The sequence below is a fragment of the Canis lupus genome, chromosome 9 (assembly GCF_011100685.1).
Source record: "Canis lupus familiaris isolate Mischka breed German Shepherd chromosome 9, alternate assembly UU_Cfam_GSD_1.0, whole genome shotgun sequence".
Classification (NCBI taxonomy): Eukaryota; Metazoa; Chordata; class Mammalia; order Carnivora; family Canidae; genus Canis; species Canis lupus.
In genome coordinates, this window is record NC_049230.1 from 34,928,816 (window position 1) to 34,949,595 (window position 20,780).

A 20,780-nucleotide genomic window follows, 5' to 3' on the forward strand; every position below is an offset into this window, starting at 1 on the left:
GAATTTACATTATAGATACTCCATACAACATTAGAATAATGTTGTTTCCAAGTGTGCAAGGAACATTTATTAAAACAGATCATATCCTGTATGATAAACTTTACATTTTTAAAAGAATTGAAATCCTAATTTGTTCTCTGATCAAAATGGAATTAAACAATTAAATTAGAAATCAGTAACACTTGATAGAAAAAGAACCCCAAATACTAGGAAATTAAAAACATACTTTTTTTTACAGTAAATGTCTAGTAATTTTTTTAATTTAAATTGTAATTAGTTGGCATACAGTTCAATATTGGCTTTAGGAGCAGAGTTCTGTGGTTCATCATTTACTTGTAACACTCAGTGCTCATCATAGCAAGTGCCCTCCTTAATATTCATCATCCATCTATCCCATACCTCTCCCACCTCCATCAACCTCAGTTCTCTATAATTAAGAGTCTCTCATTTTTTCATCATTTGTGTCCCACGCTCTCCTTGTTCATCTATTTTGTTTCTTAAATTCCACATATGAGTGAAATTATAAATATATTTCTAGTGGCGCCTGGGTGGCACTGTCAGTTGGGCTTCTGACTCTTGGTTTCAGTTCAGGTTGTGAACTTAGGGTCATGGGATCCAGCCCTATGTCAAACTCCACACTCAACACAAAGTCTGCTTTATTTAGACTCTTTGTCCTCCTCTCCACCCCCTAGAATGAATAAATAAATCTTAAAAAAAAAAAAAAAAGCATACTTCTAAATAATCTATAGGTAAAGCAGAAAATCTTAGGAAAATTAGACTATACTTTGAGTTAATCAAAATGAAAATATATCCAAATATGTGGGCTGCATCTATAACAGTGCTCAGTGAGAAATTTGTATCATTAAATGCTTATTTTAAAAAAGAAGAAAGGTCTCAAATCAATAATCTAAGCTTCTACCTTAAGCTAGGAGAAGAAAAGTAAAATATATATAAAGCACACAAAAAATGGAATAATAAAGATAAAAGTATAAATCCATGAGTTTGAAAACAAAGGAAATCAATGAAACTAAAAATTGAGAAATTGATTTTATTTAAGATTATTTATTAGAGTAAGCACAAGTGTGAGGAGCAGAGGGAGAGGAAAGAATCTTAAGCAGACTCTCTGCTGAGTGCAGAGCTCAGTGCAGGGCTCAATTTCAAAACCCGGAGATCACAACCTGAGCTGAAACCAAGAGTCAGATGCTCACCTGACTGCACCATCCAGGCGCCCCTAAAAAATTGATTTTAAAAAGATCAGTAAAAAAGAGAAGCCACAAATTAACAATCTCCAGAATAAAAGAAGTCATAGTACTATATACTCTGCAGATATTAAAAAGATAATATGGGAAAAACTATACTATATGCATACATTCAACAACTTAGATGTGATAAACTAATTCCCTCAAACCCACAAAGTACCATACTCACTCAAGATGAAATAGATAACTTGAATAGTCAATCCTCTTTCTAGTAAAGATACAACTTGTAGTTTGAAAATAAATCACCTAGCAAATTACCAAGCATTTAAAGAAGTAACACCCAATTCCATTTGATCTCTTCTAGAAAATAGATGGTATGGGGCACGTGGGTGGCTTAGTGGGTTAAGCATCTGCCCTTGGCTCATGTGATGATCTGGGATTGAGCCCCAAGTCAGGCTTCCTGCTCAGTGGGATGTCTGCTTCTCCCACATCCTCTGCCCCATTCACCCCCACTCATTCTCTCTTTCTCCCTCTCTCTCTCTCTCTCAAATAGGTAAAATCCTTTTTTAAAAAATAGATAGAACCCTTCCCAATTCATTTTATGAGCCCAGTACTATCTTGCAACCAAAACTAAATGAAGACAATATAAAACAAGAAAGAAAGAAACAAACAAAACTGTAGACTAATACCTGTCAAAAAATATAAGTGAAAATATTCTTAAATTAGGTGAGATGTACAAAAATGACAAAGCCCTCTGAAAATTCTTTAATAAAGGAATGAGAAAACAGGCCATATAGAATCAACTTTTTCGAAACTATAAATTAACCAGTTTACAACATTCCAGGAAACATTTATTCATGAAAATTGCTGAATCTCACTAAGAACAGTGAATATGGGGATCCCTGGGTGGTTCGGCGGGTTTCACACCTGCCTTTGGCCCAGGGCGCGATCCTGGAGTCCCGGGATCGAGTCCCCTATCGGGCTCCCGGCATGGAGCCTGTGTCTGCCTGTGTCTCTGCCTCTCTCTCTATGTCTATCATAAATAAATAAAAATAAATTTAAAAAAAAGAACAGTGAATATTGTGACATTTTCACTTGCCCAGTTCCCATTCCCCTCTTCAAGTTCACAGTAGTTTTAAATCCTAGTGAAAGCCAGCATTCTGCCAGCCAGAGAAGAGGCTGGATCTTATTCCTTGAGATTCCTTGAGAATTGTCATTATGGAACCTCTCTCGTGATTTCCTGGACAGGGCTATCTTATGTGACCTGATTAGGACCTCACACAGGCAATTTTTTAATTTCACAGCATCCTGAAATGACAATTAAATTTGGGTCAAGTAATAAGCTAACTAAAACAGCTTAATTGGAAAAGCTAGCAAATGAGATATACATAGAGGGCTTTAAAAGTTCTGACATATTCCTGGGACTTTAGTGGGCCATGCCCATATGTACAGTGGTGCATGTAACCAGGGATGTGCCACATGGTCAGGAAAACCTGAGAAGCCCCTAAGCTCTCACCTATGGCTGACTTTGAGGCTCTGTTGAAGCAGGAAGTGAAGACTATGGCAGAGTTGTTACCTGCCTTACTGAGCATGTTGAAAAATGTGTGCAAAGCCTCTTGGCAAATGAGACATATATTGGTTACAGATGTTTAAAGAAATCTTTGTCTAGTCATTAACTGGCCACTAAGCTGATCTAGCAGTGGTCACACATGACAGAACATAGACTTTAAAGAATTATTTTTAGAAAGTCACAACAGCAACAAAAAAGTCCTTGAGCAGAGGAAGAATCTGAATTCTAAAGTTGCCACATTGTGTTATTTAAAATGTACTTTTGCAACAAAAATGATATATTCAAAGAAAGAATATATGTCTCATACACATGAGAAAAAACAATCAATAGAAAGTGTCCCAAGATAATCCAGGCATTGTAGTGAATGTATAAAGCTACTTTAAATACAGTCAAAGAAATAAGGAAATTATGTCTAAAGAACTATAGGAAACTATGAGAATGATGTCTCACCAAATAGAATTTCTTAAGATAGAATCAATAATAATATCGAATTTTTTAAAAGAACTTAATGGAAATTCTAGATTTGAAAAGTTCAATAACTAAAATGAAGAATTCATTAGAGTGACTCTACAGCTGTTTTGAGCAGGAAGAAGACTCCGTTTACTTAAAAGTAAGTCCATTGAGATTATCTAGTCTGAGGACTAGAAAGGAAAAGAATGAAGAATAATGAACATAGCCTCAGAGACCTGTAGAACAACCCCATCAAGCATACCAATGTTCACATAATGGGAGTCTTAGAAGGAGAGAAGAGAGAGAAAGGAACAGAAAGATTAGTTGAAGAAGTAAGGCTGGAAACTTCCCAAATTTGATGAAAAACATTAATCTGCACATATAAGAAAACCAGCAAATTTGAAGTAATTTAAAATCAAAGAGATCCATACGTATACATGTCATAAACCACTAACAAAGAGAATCTAGAAAACAGCAAGAGAAAACAACTCACAAGACATCTTCAATAATTTTAGCAGATATCTTATTGGAAACTCTGGGAAGCAGAAGGCAATGGACTGACATTTAAAGATAAAGACTGTCAATCAACTCTGTATGTAATAAAACTATCCTTCAAAAATGAAGGAGAAATTAAGACATTCCCAATAAACAAAAACTGAGAGAATTAATGTCCAAAAAATTTGTCCTACAGCAAATACTACAGAGAGTCTTTTTCTGGTTGAAATGAAAAAACAATAGGCAGACATATAGACATATGTCTATATCATAGACATAACTATATGAAGAAATAAAGAGCATCTGTAAAGGTAATTTCATAGATAAATATAAAAAGTAATGTAAGTGTATTTTATAGCTCTTTTTTATCCTATTCAATTTTTTTTTAAAAAAACAACTGCATAAAGCAGTCATTTTAAATATGTGGTGATAGGCATTGTCATGAACCACCACAGGTTCGGTAATTCACTAGGAGCAGGGATACATTTGTCATATAGTTAGTTGTATGCACATGTAGGATTTATTACATTGAAAAAATACCAGGCAAAATCAGCAAACAGAATAGGCACATGGGCAAAGTCTAGGGGAAACTAGGTAAAAGCTTCCAAGGCTCCTCTCTCAGTGGGGTCATATAGGACACACTTAATTCCCAACAGTGATTATGGTAACATGTATGAGATACTGCCAATTAGGGGAGCTCATTAAAGACTCAGGACCTAGTATTTTTATTTGGGGCTGTTCACATAGCCTCTGCCTAGCACTTCCCCAAAGTTCTACCTCTTAGAAACAGATGTTTCTAAGCAGATGTTCAGCATTAATCATTGTTTACCCAAACATTTTCTTTTTTAAATTTTTATTTATTTATTCATGAGAGACACAGAGGCAGAGACATAGGCAGAGGGAGAAGCAGGTTCCCCACAGGGAGCCTGATGCAGGACTTGATCCCAGGACCCCAGGATTACAACCTGAGCCAAAGGCAAATGCTCAACCCCTGCGCCACCCAGGCACCCTTGCACAAACATTTTAAACTTAGGGAGCCTCTCCTATCAGTCAGTGATTGGAACCCTCCTGAAATCTAAGTTCCTAAACACCAGACAAAGTCTACCTTGTATGCAGGCCTCTAGAGATAAGCATTTTGGCCTGCTGTTACCTCTTTTCTGTACAGGCATACAGTGTATAAAGATATAATTTATATTACAGTAATAACAAAGGTGAGGGGAGAAGGAACAGAATTATATAAAAGCAACATTTTTATATACTATTGAAATTAAGTTGGTATTAATCCAAATTATATTATAAGTTAAAGTGTTAATTTATAATCCTCAAAGTAGCCACAAATAAAATAACTCAAAATAATATAAAATGACAAGAACTTAACATGATACATAAAAATATCTGTTGCACACAGGGGGTTTCTGGGGAGCTCAGTTGGTTAAGCGTCTGTCTCAATTTCAGCTCAGGTCATGATCTCAAGATCCTGAGATCAAGCCCCATATTGAGCTCCATGCTCAGTGGGGAGTCTGCTTGAGGATTCTCCATCTCCCTCTAAAATAAATAAATTTAAAGATTGGTTTATTTATTTTAGAGAGAGGGCACACAAGCAGGAGGGGCTAGGAGAGGGAGAGAAAATCCCAAGTAGACTCTGCACTGAGGGTGAAACCTGACATGGAGCTCGATCCCACAACCATGAGATCATGACCTGCGACAAAGCACAGACAAAGCAAACCCACTGTGCCACCCAGGCACCCCAATAAATAAAACTTTTTAAAAATATATTGCACAGAGAAGAAGCCAATAATTGGAAAATAGTGAAAAAATTAAGACATAGAAAACAAATAGTAAAGTATGAAATAGCTAAGTAAATCCTATCTTATCAGTAATTACACCAAATGTAAATTGCATTAAGCACTGCAGTCAAGACAAAGATTTGCAAAATGCATTTAAAAAAAAGAAATACAACCCATCTAAATGCTACCTGTGAGAGAAACACTCTAGTTAAGCATGTGCACGTGCACACATACAAATAGATTTAGGTAGATAGATGGGGAAAAGATTTACCATGTGAACAGTAAACATAAGTAAGCTGGTTGATTATACTGATATCAGACAAAATAGATTTTAAGACAAAAATTGTTAATAGAATATTCTATAATGTTTCATTTCATCAAGAATATGTAACATTCAGCTTTGCAACATATACACAGATAGGCAGCTAACAAAAGGACCCTAAATCATATGTAGCAAAAACTGTCAGTTCAACAATTAAATAGTTGGATACTTTATTACCCTTTCAATAATAGAACGGTTAGAAAGTAAATCGATCAAAAATGTGAGACGTGAACACTATAACCCAACAATTATAAACCTAACATATCTATTACACTCCACCTTCCTAAGGTGCATGGGGCATATTCTTCAAGATAGGCTACAAAATAAGTCTTCAATAAATTGAATGGTTAAAATCATAGGAAGTATCTTTTCTTATCTCAGTGGAATGAAACTAGAAATCAAGAATAGCAGAGAAAATGGGAAACTCATGTGGAAATTAAAGAACACATTTTTAACCGTTGGATCCAAGAAGATATGAAAGAAACGAGAAAATACCTTGCAATGAGTGAAAATGAAAACACAGTGTACCAAAATTTTGAGGATACAATGAAAGCATTGCTCATTAAGAAACTTACAGTTGTAAATGCCTATTTCTTTTTAAAGAAAGATCTAAAATCAGTAGTCTAACCTCCTTTCTTAAGGAATTAGGAAAAGAAGGGCAAGCTAAGCCCAAGGCGAGCAGATCAAAGGGATAATAGATATTAGAGTGGAAATAAAAAAGAGAGAGAATAGAAAATCCAATAGAAAAAAATGATAACAAAAGGGTTTTTTTTTTTTAAGATTTTATTTATTTATTCATGAGAGACACAGAGAGAGACAGAGACACAGGCAGAGGGAGAAGCAGGCTCCATGCGGGGAACCCGATGTGGGACTCGATCCCGGGCCCCCAGGATCACACCCCGGGCTGAAGGCAGCACTAAACCGCGGGGCCACCAGGGCTAACCTTTTTTTTTTTTTTTTTTTAAGTTGGTTCTTTGAAAAGATAAAATTGACAACCTTTAACTGGACTAACCAAGAGAAAATACAGAAAGGATTTAAATTACTAAAATTAGGAATGAAAGAGGGGATGTGACTACCAACCCCATAGAAATATAAAGCCTTATAAGAGAATGCCTTGAACAATTCCATGACAACAAATTACATCACTTAGATGTGATGTACAAATTCATAGAAAAACATAAGCTACTGTAACTGATACAACAAGAAGATCTGAATAGATCTATAAAAGTAAAGAGATAAAAGAATTAGTAATCAGAAATTTTCCCATAAAGAAAAGCTCAGGACCAAATGGCGTCACTGATGAGTTCAGTAAATACTTGAAGAATTAACACCAGTCCTTTACAAGCTCTTATGAAAAATAGGACAAACATGTATCAACATATTCCATGAGGCCAGTATTGCCTGTTACCAAAGTCAAAGCCCTCACATGAAAAAAAAATTACACAACAGTATCTCTTATGGGTGTAGATGCAAAAATTCTTAATGGAAAATAGAAAGCTGAATCCAGTAATTTACTAACAAATTATACACATTGACCATATGGGTTTTATCCTGGGAATGCAAGGTTGGTTCAACCTCCAACCAATTTTGTTGCTCCAACTAAAGTCAATGTAATATACCATATGGTGGAATAAAATACAAAAAACACAAGATCTTCTTAAGAGAAGAAAGAAAAGCATTTGACAGTATCTAATATATTTTCATCACAAAACACTCAGTAGAAATAGAAGGGCATCTGTGACAAACCTATAGTTAACATTTCAATAGTGAAAGACTGAAAGTTTGCCCCTTTGTTTGGAAATAAAATAAGGATGTCCACTCTCATCACTTGTATTCAGTATTGTATTAGAGTTTTTACACAGGACAAATAGGCAAAAAAGATAGAAAGGAAGGCAGGCAGGCAAGCAAAGAGAGAAAGAAAGGAAGGAAGCGAGAGAAAGAAAAAAAAGTAGTTGGATTTGAAAAGAAGTAAAATTATTTTAAACTTTGCAGATGACATGGTATTCCAAATAGAATTCTTTTAGCCATAAAACATAACTATTAGAGCTAATAAGCAAGTGCAATAAGTTATAACATTCAGTATACAAAAATCAATCACCTTATATACAGTGGGAATAAACAATCCAAAAAAGAAATTAAGAAATTCTATTTACATATTGTTGTATGGTAACAAATAATAGCTACATTTGTCATAAGCATAGTATAACATATAGGTTTGTTAAATCACTACGTTAAGATCTGAAACTAATCTGAAATTGTGTGTCAACTATATTTCAATAAAAATAAATTTAAAATTTTTCATCTCTAATAGCATCAAAAGAGTAAGATGCTTAGGAGTAACTTTAACAAAAGAAATGCCAGACTTTACACCAAAATCTGCAAAATATTGTTGAAAAATTTTTAAATAAATGAGAAAGAATTCCATGATGATGGATTGGAAGGCTTATTTTTAAAATAACAATATTCCCCCTAATTAATCTACAGAGATTTAGTGCAGTTCCAAAATCCCACTGGATTTCTTGTAGAAATTGAGAAAGCTGATCCTAAAATTCATAGGGAAATTGAAAGAAACTCATTTTAGTCACAAAAATATAGAAATAGAACAAAATTGGAGAACGAGCGGTTCTCAATTTCAAACATATGCAGCGCTACAATAATCGAGACTGTGTTGTACTGGCATAATATAGACATATAGAACAAGGGAGTAGAGTTGAAGGTCCAGGAAACTCCAATATTTACAGTAAGTTGATTTTTGACAAAAGTGCCAAGACAGAGGGAGAAGAAGATGGTGGAGTAGGAGGACCTTAGGCTTGTCTTGTCCCATGAACACAACTATGTAACTACCAAATCATACCCCAGAAATCAACCTGAAGACTGACAGAACAAACAACACAACTAAAGGGAGAGCAGGGGCCACAGTATGCTCCTTGCTGTTCCTTGACTATGTCAGATAAGCTCTTGTACCAAGGTCTTTGCATTTGCATTTCTCTTTGCTACAAAACTTCCTTTCCACATATATACACAGCCTATTTCCTTACCTGTGAAGGATCTGTTCAAATGATGTTTTTTCAGGTGCTCAATATTACTGTATTTAAAAATGTAGCGCCCCCAACATTCCCTGTTCTCTATTTTTTCCTTAATACTTAGTATATTCTCATATACTATATAATTTTCCTACTTTCTGCCATGGACTGAATTGTGCCCCCACCCCTCAAATTCATATGTTGAAGCCCTAATCCCCAATGTAATGCTATTTGGAGATGAGGCCTTTGAAAGGTAGTTAGGTTTAGACGATGTCATTCACACGGGCCCTCATGATGGGATTAGTGCCCTTAGAAGAAGAGATACCAGAGAACTTGCATGTCCCTTCCTCTCCCTCCTCTCACCCTCACACAGTGAGATGGCTGACATCTGCAAGCCATGAGGAGAACCTCACCAGGGAACTAATAAGTTCACACCACTTTCTTGCACTTCCCAGCCTCAAGAAATGTGAGAAATAAATTCCCATTCGTTAAGCACCACCCCCCCTTAATGTGTCAAGACAATTCAATGGGGAAAGAAAATCTTTTTAACAGATGGTGCTGGAATGACTGGCTATCCATATGCAAAAGAAAGAAGTTAGTCCCCTTCCTCACACCATATATAAAAGTTAATTCAAAATGGGTCAAAGACTAATGAGGTGTAAATCTTTTGTCCTTGGATTAGGCAGTGGTTTCTTAAATCTGACATCAGCAGCATAACTAAAAAAAAATAGATAAGTTGGGCTTTGTCAAAGTCAAAACTTTTGTTCTTCAAAGAACGCTACTAAAAATGGAAAATATTCACAGATGGGAGAAAATAGTTGCAAAAAGTGTTTCTGATAAGGGTGTAGCATCCAGAATATATAAAGAACTTTTATAATTCAACAATAAGAAGATAAATAATGCAATTCAAAAATGGGCTAATAACTTGAATAGGCATTTCTCCAAGGGATATACAAGTGGCCAGTATACACATGAAAGGATGCTCAGCATCACTAGTTATTAGGGAATTGCAAATCAAAACCACAGTGAAATGATACTTCACATTTCCTACAGAACATATAATGAAAAAGTGGATAATAAGTGTTGATGAGGGTATGGAGAAATTGGAAACCTCACACAAAGCTGGCAGGAATGTAAAATTGTGCAAGTGCTTCAGAAAAAAAGTGTGGTAGTTCCTCAAAAAGTTAAATATTGAATTCTGTACAATCTACCAATTCCACTCCTAGTTGGATTCATATGAAAATTTGTACCAAATGTTCAAAGCAGCATTATTCATAACAATCAAAATGTGGAAACAACCCTAATACTCATTAACTCTCCACCAAGGCACCACTCGACAGGGGGCTCAATCTCAGAACCCTCAGATCATGACCTGAGTTGAAATCAGGAATCAGACACTTAAGCAACTGAGCCACCCAGGCGCCCTTGAATAATTTTTAAGATTAAAAATTTTTTTAGCAAACCCAATATGACAATCTGTAAAAAGAATAATGCACCATAACAACATGTGGTTACTATCTAAGGAATGAAAGTCTGGCCCTCTATTTGAAATTTTGCCAATGTGCTTCACCATGCTAACAGTCTAAAGAAGAAAAACTACATGATCATATCAATTGATACTTCCGAGGTTTCTTTTTTACAAAATTAAACATTCATTAATGATGAAAACTCATTAAACTAGAACAAAGTTCATTTACATAAAATCTACAACTAATATGATACCAAAGGTTAAAAAAAAAAAAAAAAGTCTGTGTGGCTAAGATTTTGGAAAATATTTTCAATAATATTTTGGTTTTCAAAATAGAATGCATATAACATTTTTAATATAAGTCATCAATAGTTGGCAATTGTTTTTTTAATATACCTACTTTGGTATATTATATTGAACCATTTCTATAACCTTGCTCATAATAGCAAAGCTTTGATTAAAGGAATATTCCACTGATATATCACTGACTTTCTCATTCTTTTATCTGTCCCATGAGAAATTTGGCTTTTCTTTTTTTTTAAAGCTTTATTTATTTTAGAAAGAGAGCACAAGTAGGAAGGCAGGGAGAGGGAGAAATACTCTCAAGCAGACTCCCTGCTAAGTATGGAGCCCAGTGCAGGGCTCAATCTCACCATTCTGAGATCACAAACTGTTACAAAATGAAGAGCCAGAGGCTTAATCAACTGCACCACCAAAGCACCCTGTTGGTTTTTATTTTCAAGTTTATTTTTGTTTGATTTTTCTCCCTATTTCTTTTTATAGGTGTATTCGACACAAAAATGATTGGGGAGCTCTTATTCTAGTGGATGATCGCTTCAGGAGTAATCCCAGTAGATATATATCTGGTAAGATTCTCAGATGGGCTTAAAGTAAGAAATAATAGGGAGCCCTGGGTGGCGCAGTGGTTTAGCGCCTGTCTTTGGCCCAGGGCGGGATCCTGGGGACCCGGGATCGAGTCCCACGTCGGGCTCCCGGTGCATGGGGCCTGCTTCTCCCTCTGCTTGTGTCTCTGCCTCTCTCTCTCACTCTCTCTGTCTGTGACTGTCATAAATAAAATAAAATAAAATAATAAAAAAATGGAAAAAAAAGTAAGAAATAATAATGATCTTTGGCATTTGATAACTACTAGTTTTAAAGAAAAATTTTGGACAGAATTTGTTTTACTAAATCAAACTTGGAAAAATTCACATTGTTGGGAAATCTAGCCTTAATAATGCTTGTGTTTATAAAAAAAAAAAAAGTAGAAGAATCTGGTTAGATACTAACATAGTATTAATCAGGATCCTTCAGTTTCATAGAATGTAGGATTTAATTAAGTAACAGAGTATTTAGCATTGTAAGGGGAAAAAAAGGCTGTTCACAAAAATGAATTTTCCAGGAAATAAGTTTTTACATGTAAGCATGTAAGCAATCGCCTTTGTCTGCTTAGAATTCCTTATTCTTTCATTATGGAATATACTGAAGTTTGATTGTTTATTTAGATATGCTTCAGCTGTTCTACAGTTTATGTTAGTCAGAACTAGTATTTTCTAAAAGAAAAAAAGCACCATGTGGGTCTCAAGATGAAATAGATGGTCATTTTTTGCCCACTTAGATGAACAAGTACTATGTGCCTATAGTTTCTATCCAGTAGTCAGAGTCCCTTTAGAGTCAATACCAGGAATCCATCTGTTATTAAAGAACTGTTAGGAATACTTGCATCTGTATTATCTTTAAAGCTTAAAAAGTTCATACCGTACAATGATAGAGATGCAGAATTTTAAGTTTCTTTCAGATTAGCTACCTGTAGGTATGGACTTTGTTTTCTATCCCAGAGCCTAATATTTGGTTTGGTATTAAAATGTATCCACCTGGTTTAAAATAGCAAGTGCTTTATTAGTCTTTTCTGCCCTTTCCATGTAAAGCAAGCCATTGTGCTTAGGTCCAGATATAACTAAAAGAAAAATGTTAAGTGCTTATGTTTAGTCAGCAGATGGAGCTCAGAGTCTTTGTGTTTTCAAAAGCAAATGGACATTTTGCACCAAAAAGGCTTTCTTTGATTACAGAAAGTTCCAAACATGAAAGAAGTTTATAACTAAAAATTGTCCATTTTAGAAAGTTTCTTGTTTAATTGTTATAATTATTTTCCAAGTTAACAAAAATAAAGAACTTTAAGGGAAATGTTTATTTAAAATGTGCTTCTAGGGCTACCTGACTGGCTCAGTAGATAGAACATGTGACTCTTGATCTTGGGATTGTAAATTTGAGCCCCCCATGTTGGATGTGGAGATTACTTAAAAATAAAATCATTAAAAAATTAAAAATTAAAATATTATTCTTGCCAACTATACTTCAACTAAAAAATGCAAAATATGAAAAAAAGTTTTTCTTATTTTAAAATCTTGAAGTTAAATTTTTATCTGATCAAATTTGATTTTTTTAAAAATTGTATTTTTTTAGTCTGTATAGCCAATGTGAGGCTCGAACTTAAAATCCCAAGATCAAGAGTTGCATACTCCACTTACTGAGCCAGCTAAGCATCCCTGACAGATTTTAAATGAAGAATTTTTCATTATTTTTGTATGGTTTTTATTTATTTTTTCTGAGATTCATAAAAATTTGAAGTCTTCTTATCGAGACAGTAATAGCACAACATACAAATTCCTTTTGATTTCTAGTCTTTGTTTAAATTCAGCTTGTAGGGACGCCTGGGTGGCTGAGCAGTTGAGTGTCTGTCTTTGGCTCAGGTCGTGATTCCGGGATCGAGTTCCATATCAGGTTCCCTGTGAGGAGTCTGCTTCTCCCTCTGCCTGTGTCTCTCCCTCTTTCTGTGTCTCTCATGAATAAATAAATAAAATCTTTTTTTTAAAAAATTCAGTTTGTATTAACTATAGAACTCCATTTGATTTGCATTAAATATAGAAAAGCTCCATTAAAAAAAAAAATACTAAAGGGGAATGTATTTGAAATGAATGAATTACAACTTGAAACTTGAAGCCCTGTCTTACTTTTCTTCTAACTTAAAATACCATAGTGACTTTTTAAACTACTTCAGAAGATGATGATAGTTTTAGTAATACCAACCAGCAGAGAATATTTATTTTTTAGAAATCCAAATGTCTGATTTTGAATTTCGTTCTGAAATTAAACAAAACACTTATACTTTTATGTGGTTCAAGTTTATACATTACTCGCATGTCACAGGTCAAATCCTATCCCTTATAACTTGGTTATTTATATATTAAAAAAGAATTATGTAATAAATATACAAACAGGACATGATTTGTCCCTAATAACATTGTTATTCTTTTCATTCCCTGGATAGTTTAAGACATTTGGAATTGGGGGAGAAGAGCAACAAAAAAGGAATCTTGAATTTATTTTTGTGAAGGAAGTCAAAGTTAGAAAGTTGGAATGGAAGACTGTTGATTGTTGTTTACAACTTTTAGTTTCCTTAAAATTAAAGAGCAGGCATTATTTGTGGAAAATTATGATGAAATTAAATTTGCCTTATTTCCCCAGTTATCCTAAACTGACAAATAATACATTTCCCCCTCTGCCTCTTCCCTCCCTCCAGTTGATAATCACTGCACATAAAGAAAAATGTTACTGATACATGAGCAGAGTATACATGTGAAGATGTTTAGGCAGGAAAAATACTGAGAATCATTCTATATACCCTAAATTCATGTGGATTACTTCATTAGAAAAATGATCTAAGTGTTTTCTTAATACATATTTTTTAAGATTTTATTTATTTATTCATAAGAGACACAGAAAGAGGCAGAGACATAGACAGAGGGATAAGTAGGCTTCCTGTGTAGAGCCCCCCAATGCTGGACCTGATTGCAGGACCCAGGATCATGACTTGAGTGAGCCAAAGGCAGATGCTCAACCACTGAGCCACCCAGGTGCCCCAAAACATAATAGCTTAAGAAACTAAATAACTACAGTTTCTTCCTTGGGTTTACTTTTTTCCTTAGGACTTTCCAAATGGATACGGCAGCAGATTCAGCACCATTCAACCTTTGAAAGTGCACTGGAGTCCTTGTCTGATTTTTCCAGAAAGCACCAAAAGGTCATTAATGTATCCAAAGAGGACAGAAAGTTTACACAAGACAGTGAGTCTATACTTGAAGTGACCTGTTTGAAGGACAATACATTAACTTACTTAGAAGCAGCAAGTCCTCTAATACCAGAAAATCCTAGGAAAGGTGAAGCAAAAATACGTGTCCAAGAACAACAGTGTCTTACAATAACTGAAAGTCCACCTCTACCAAGAGGCATCATCTCCAAAAAGGAAAAAGGTTTGAAAAGTTTTGCCTATTTACATTTGATAGAGAAGTCTTTCATTATATCCAGTGAAATGATATTTATTGTGCTATAGATTAATTTTTTAAAACACGGTTTGAAATAGAAAGTGTTACCATAAAATAATAAAATAATATGGTGTATTGGAATGGGAACAAACTTTTGTCAAGAGATCTAAGCATAGTTTGTAGTTCTCCACTCACAAGGTTTGCCACCACCTAGCTGTGTGACCTGAGCAAGTCATGTAACTTTTTTGAGTCTTAATAGAAAAAAGAATCTATACACACCTATCTCTTAGGATGGGCTGTAAAGATCTAATAATATGAATATCATGAATATCATGAATAAATATCACAGCATAGTAAAATATACTGTACAAATGGTAGATATTTTTCTAAAAGCTATAATAAAAATTGGTCTATTTATAGATACAAGAGCAGTATTCAAGTAAAAAACATGAATTTCTTAGTTTAGGTAAATATGAGTCATTTATACTAAATGATAAAAAAATAATTGTAAAAAATAGAGGAGTATCTGGGTGGTTCAGTTGATTAAGCATCAGACTCTGGGGGTTTGGGCTCAGGTTATGATCTCAGAGTTGTGAGATTGAGCTCCACATAGGGCTCTGCACTCAGCAAGGAGTCTGCTTGAGATTCTCTCCCTCTCCTCCTGCCCCTCCTCCACTGTGTGGGCTCTCTCTCGTTCTCTCAAATAAATAAATAAATAAATAGGTCTTTAAAAAATATACATATATATATACACACACACATATAAGAATACACACACACACACACACAAGAATAGTCTGTCAAGGATTGACAAACTATGGCTTATGGACCAAATTTGGCCATCTGTTTTCATAAAGCACGTCTAATGGAACATAGTCATGTCTATTCAGTTACGTATGGTACACAACAGCAGAGTTTAGTCATAGTATGTTTTGTACTGGAACAGCATAATTGAGTACATACGTACCTCAGAGATATTGTGGGTTTGGTTCTAGACCACCACGATAAAGCAAGTATCACAATAAAGCAATTCAAGTGAATTTTTTGGTTTCACAGTACATATAAAAGTTATATTTACATTATACTACAATCTCTTAAGTGTACAATAACACTGTCTTTAAAAATAATGTATATACCTTAATTTAAAAATATTTTATTGCTAAAAAATACTAGCCATCTGAGCTTTCAATAAGTCATTATCTTTTTGCTGGTGGAGTGTCATGCCTCAGTTTTGATGGCTACTAACTGATCAGGGTGGTGTTTGCCAAAGGCTGGGGTGATTGCAGCAATTTCTTAAAAAAAAAAAAATACCACATTGAAGTTTGCCACATCAATTGACTCTTCCTTTCATGAATGATTTCTCTACAGCATGCGATACTGTTTTACTTAAAAGTAGAACTTCCTTTCAAAATTGGAGTCTGGGACGCCTACGTGGCTCCGTAGTTGGACCTCTGCCTTCAGCTCAGGGCATGATCCTGGAGTCCTGGGATGGAGTCCACAGTGGGCTCCCTGCATGGAGCCTGCTTCTCCCTCTGCCTGTGTCTCTGCCTCTCTCTGTGTGTCTCTTATGAATAAATAAGTAAAATCTTTAAAACAAAACAAAAAATAAAATTGGAGTCAGTCGTCTCAAACCCTGTTGCTACTTTATTAACTAACTTTAGGTAATATTCTAAGTTCTTTGTAGTCATTTCAAGAATTTTCACAGCATCTTCACTAGGAGTAGCTTTCATCTCAAGAAACCACTTCCTGAAAAAAAAAGAAAAAGAAAAAGAAAGAAAGAAAGAAAGAAAGAAAGAAAGAAAGAAAGAAAGAAAGAAAGAAAGAAAGAAAGAAAGAAAGAAAGAAAGAAAGAAAGAAAACACTTCCTGCTCATGTGTAAGAAGCAATTCCTCTTCCATTGAAGTTTTGTTATGAGACGGCAGAAATTCAATCACGTTTTCAAGCTTCCCTTCTCATTCTAGTTCTCTTGATATTTCTACCACATCTCCACTGAAGTCTTGAATCCCTCAAAGTCATCCATGAGGGTTGGAACCAGCTCCTTCCAAACTCCTCTTAATATTGATATTTTGACCTCTTCCCATGAATCATGAATATTCTTAATGGCATTTAGCATGGTGAATCCTCTCCAGAAGGTTTTCAACTTTTTTTGCCTAGATTCATCAAGGGAATCCCGATCTATGGCAGCTATTGCCTTATAAAAATGTATAATGTATTTCCTTTTTTTTTTTTTTTTGATTTATTTATTTATTTTAGAGAGAGAGAGAGAGAACACGAGCAGGAGAAGCAGAGGGAGAATCACAAGCAGACTTCATGCTGAGCACAGAGCTGGATGCAGTGCTTAATCTCATGACCCTGAGATCATGACCTGAGTTGAAAAAAGTGTCAGACACTTAACTGACTGTGCGACCCAGGTGCCCCCAAAAGTGTATTTCTTAAATAATAAAACCTGAAAGTCAGAATTACTGCTTGATCTATCTTAGTTTCAACATGTCTTTCTCACTAACTGTATCGTTTCTAGCTTTTGATTTAAAGTGAGAGATTTGTGACTCTTCCTTTCACTTGGATGCTTAGAGGCCATTGGAGGATTATTAATTGGCCTAATCTTAATATTGTTATATCTCAGAAAATAGGGAGGCCTTAGGAAAGGGGAAAAAATGGAGGAACAGCTGGTCAGTCAAGCAGTCAGAACACAAACATTTGTCTACCAACTTCACCATCTTACGTGGCTGTGATTTATAGTGCCCCAAATAGTTACAGTAGTAACATCAAAGATCACTGATCGCAGGTGACCACACAAATATAATAATGAAAAAGGTTGAGATATTACAAGAATTACCAAAATGTGATACAGAGACATGAAATGAGCAAATGCTTTTTAAAAACTGTTGCCTCTATGCTTGCTTGATGCAAGGTTGCCACAAACTTTGAATTTGTAAAAAACACATTATTTGCAAAGTACAATAAAGAAGGTATGCCAGGGTGGGAGGGTGGGGGTGACTGGGTGATGGGCACGGAGGGGGGCACTTGATGGGATGAGCACTGGGTGTTATTCTATATGTTGGCAAATTGAACACCAATAAAAAATGAATTTATAAAAAATTTAAAAAACAGGAAGGTATGCCAGTAATATGATCCAGAAAGCCTAAAATCTATACTGTCTGGCCAGTTACAGAAAAAGTTTGCCAAACTGTGATCTGTATCATTGGATATTATTTTAATTGTTTTAACTAATATATGACAATTTAATATATGAAGCATTAAATATTTACTTTGTTGTACCTGTTGGGTTGGGGTTTTTTTGGTTTTTTTGTTTTGTTTTTTTTTTTTAAGTAAATGTCCTAGTGAATTCAAAGCCATTAGACTGGTAATCAGGAAACCTAAGTTCTAGTTTGGGTCTGATTACTAACCAGTTTTATAACTTTAAACAAATAATTTAGTCTTTGTGGTTGCCAGTTTCCTTTAGGGAATTAATCTAGATCAGTTTTTCCCAGTCCTTGGTTAGTGAATTTTTAAGGCAGAGTTTTATAGTGTGTTTCCTCCGTTACTCAGCCCTCTTCCTATTCCTTTTACCCCTCCTTTTTTCATTGACTTCTGAGGTCCCTGGTGTGGAATTTGATAGTTTACCAGACAGCATTATAACTTGGGCTCAGAATCACTGGAGATCTAAGATTCCTTTCAGAGTTCACATTTTGTTCTCTATATTCTAATATGGAAGTCCTGCTGCTATTGGTTGTGGACTTTAAATTAGGATCCTATACAGTTATTTCAGTATTTTTAACAAAAATTACTATATTAGAAGCAGAAAATTAACACTTTTAAATTTTGTATTCGTAGATGATCCTGTATTATCAGAAGAGTTTGCCCAGGCAGTCAAAGCAGAAAAAAATGTGATTTCCAGATCCACAAGCCCAATCTTCAACAAACAAACAAAGCCAGTTAGCTGGTCTAACTTTAATTCTTTGGAACGTTATTTTACTGGTGAAATTCTGACTGCAGGACCTAAGTTCAGGTCACCAGAGGACTGTGCCTCTAGCATTTCCACTTTAGAAACAGAAGAGGGTTATAAAACAGTTTTGCCACTCACTGATAAATGTGAATCCTCATCTCCGATGTTAAATGCATCATGCTCTCAATCAGAAGTCATTTCATCAGTAAAGATTGATTCTACTCTTCTTAAAAGAAATTGTTCCAAACAACTATTTTGCTGTGAAGAAGCCGTGGATCCAGACATTGAATTGTCTCTACTTGGTGAAGAAGCTAAATCTTCCACTTCACATAGAGCTTCTGAAACAGAAGCAGAGGATGAATCTATCTATTTTTCACCTGAGCTTTATGATCCTGCGGATACAAATGAAGAAAAGAATGAACTAGTTGAAAGTGATAGAGACAATAGATTTGTTGATCATTCAAATTGTATTTTAGTTGAAGATCTTTTTGAAATTAGAACTATTAAGGGAGTGGATTCAGTCCAAGAAATGAAAGCTGAGGATTGCACAGTCACAACATTGAATAGACTCATGCATATTAAAGAAAGTAAAATTGATAACATTGATAGTAATATGAAAAAAAACTCATATAAATGAATTGGAACTAGGAAAAACTTGTGAAACAGATATAAAGAACTTTAATCAGTTGCCTTCCAAAAATAAAGGTGTGTTCCTGGTGTTAGATAATAATACTTAACTATAATACTATAAAAATATGTTGTCATGCTTGTATTAAACTCTATTTTAAATGACAACTCCTTCATTGGATAAATGGTATAGTTTTTTTATTTTAAAAATATTTTTCACTTTAATTCTTTGGTATTAGAGGTTTTTAAGTCTTATTTTATGTTTAGAATGTAAGTTTTGTTGTTTTTGAGTTTTGAGAGTGATCCATACAAAATATTTTCTTCTAACAAATTTTCTTTACCTATATACTTAATCTGAAAGATACATAGTTTCCTGAGGCACTTTAAATTTCACATAAATATTTGTATTTTATAGTCCTATTCATCCATTTGTTTTCATACTAATATATAAAAAATGAATAGCAGTCTAATCCAGTCATACCTCAGTCATGTTTTATATATTCACCTCAAATCAGTTTATTTTAGAAATCAAAGTTTTCTTTTAAAAGCTTATTCCTGTATTAAACTGCCTATTTAGAAGTAATTAAGAATGAAGAAGAAAACTATGTATTTTTAACTGATATTGCTTTACATTTTTCTGTTTTTGATAAACCAAAATCAAGCACATTTAAAGCAAATTATGTAGTTACAAAATGCCAAATGATGACTCCAGATTTGCAGTTCTAATTATTTAGCTTCATTGTGGAAAAAGGTGACATGTTCTAGCATGAAAGCTATAACTATGAAATTGTTAGGATAGAAAACTTCATATGTAAATTTTATAAGTAAACCCTAACATGTAACTGCAACTGAAAAATGTTCTCTTATGCTCACTAATTTTCTGTAAATTTTGACTCTGTTTACGTGTTTGTGAATGAAGCTATATTTCTGATCAACAATGGTTATAAAAGATGCCCTTCTCTGTTATTATTTCTTGAAAATTACATTCACTCATGTTTTTCTAAGAAACATCTGTTATTTGATGGACTTTTAGGCTTTGTGTGGATGATTCGAATTGAAATTTTGTGAGTTGTCAGTTTGGATATGTTTTATTTTTTCAACAACTCAAAATTCCCAGCAATCCAGTATTTTATATAGTCATTTGGATAAATGAATTATTATATTGTATATATTTGCTTTTATTTTGAAAGTGTTTAGATTGACTACAGCTTTTTTCTATAGCATTGGATATTAGAACTGTGACAATAGTTCAAAGAAATTTAAATTGATAACTTACCAGTTAAAGAGTTATCTATAGATTAGGATGTATTAGATCCCTAGTATTATATATTTTTCTTAGTTGATCAGTGAGTAATAAGTTACAAACACTAGAATAGAAGATATTTTTATCTTCTATTTTTTAGTCATTCCTTGGTGTATCACCCAACTTAATCTCAAGTTTATTCTCTCTAAAATCTAATTCTCTCTGAAGCTAAAAATTTCCATTAACTAAGAATGCATGTAGAAATGCAACACTAGCATTTAGTGATTCCAAAAGGTATTTCAGAAATTTTGTGCAATGACCTCACTATTGA

General features: G+C 34.3%; 1 protein-coding gene across 1 annotated transcript in view; it reads left to right on the forward strand.

The window, feature by feature from the left end:
• Positions 1–20,356, forward strand: part of BRIP1 (BRCA1 interacting protein C-terminal helicase 1) — a 180,355-nt gene extending 159,999 nt beyond the window's left edge. Inside the window, exons 18-20 of the mRNA XM_038547960.1 lie at positions 11,098–11,180; positions 14,298–14,621; positions 18,468–20,356. Coding sequence (XP_038403888.1) covers positions 11,098–11,180; positions 14,298–14,621; positions 18,468–19,216 — 1,156 coding nt within the window. The 3' untranslated portion in view covers positions 19,217–20,356. The remainder of the gene's footprint in view (positions 1–11,097; positions 11,181–14,297; positions 14,622–18,467) is intronic.
• Positions 20,357–20,780: the final 424 nt, after the last annotated feature.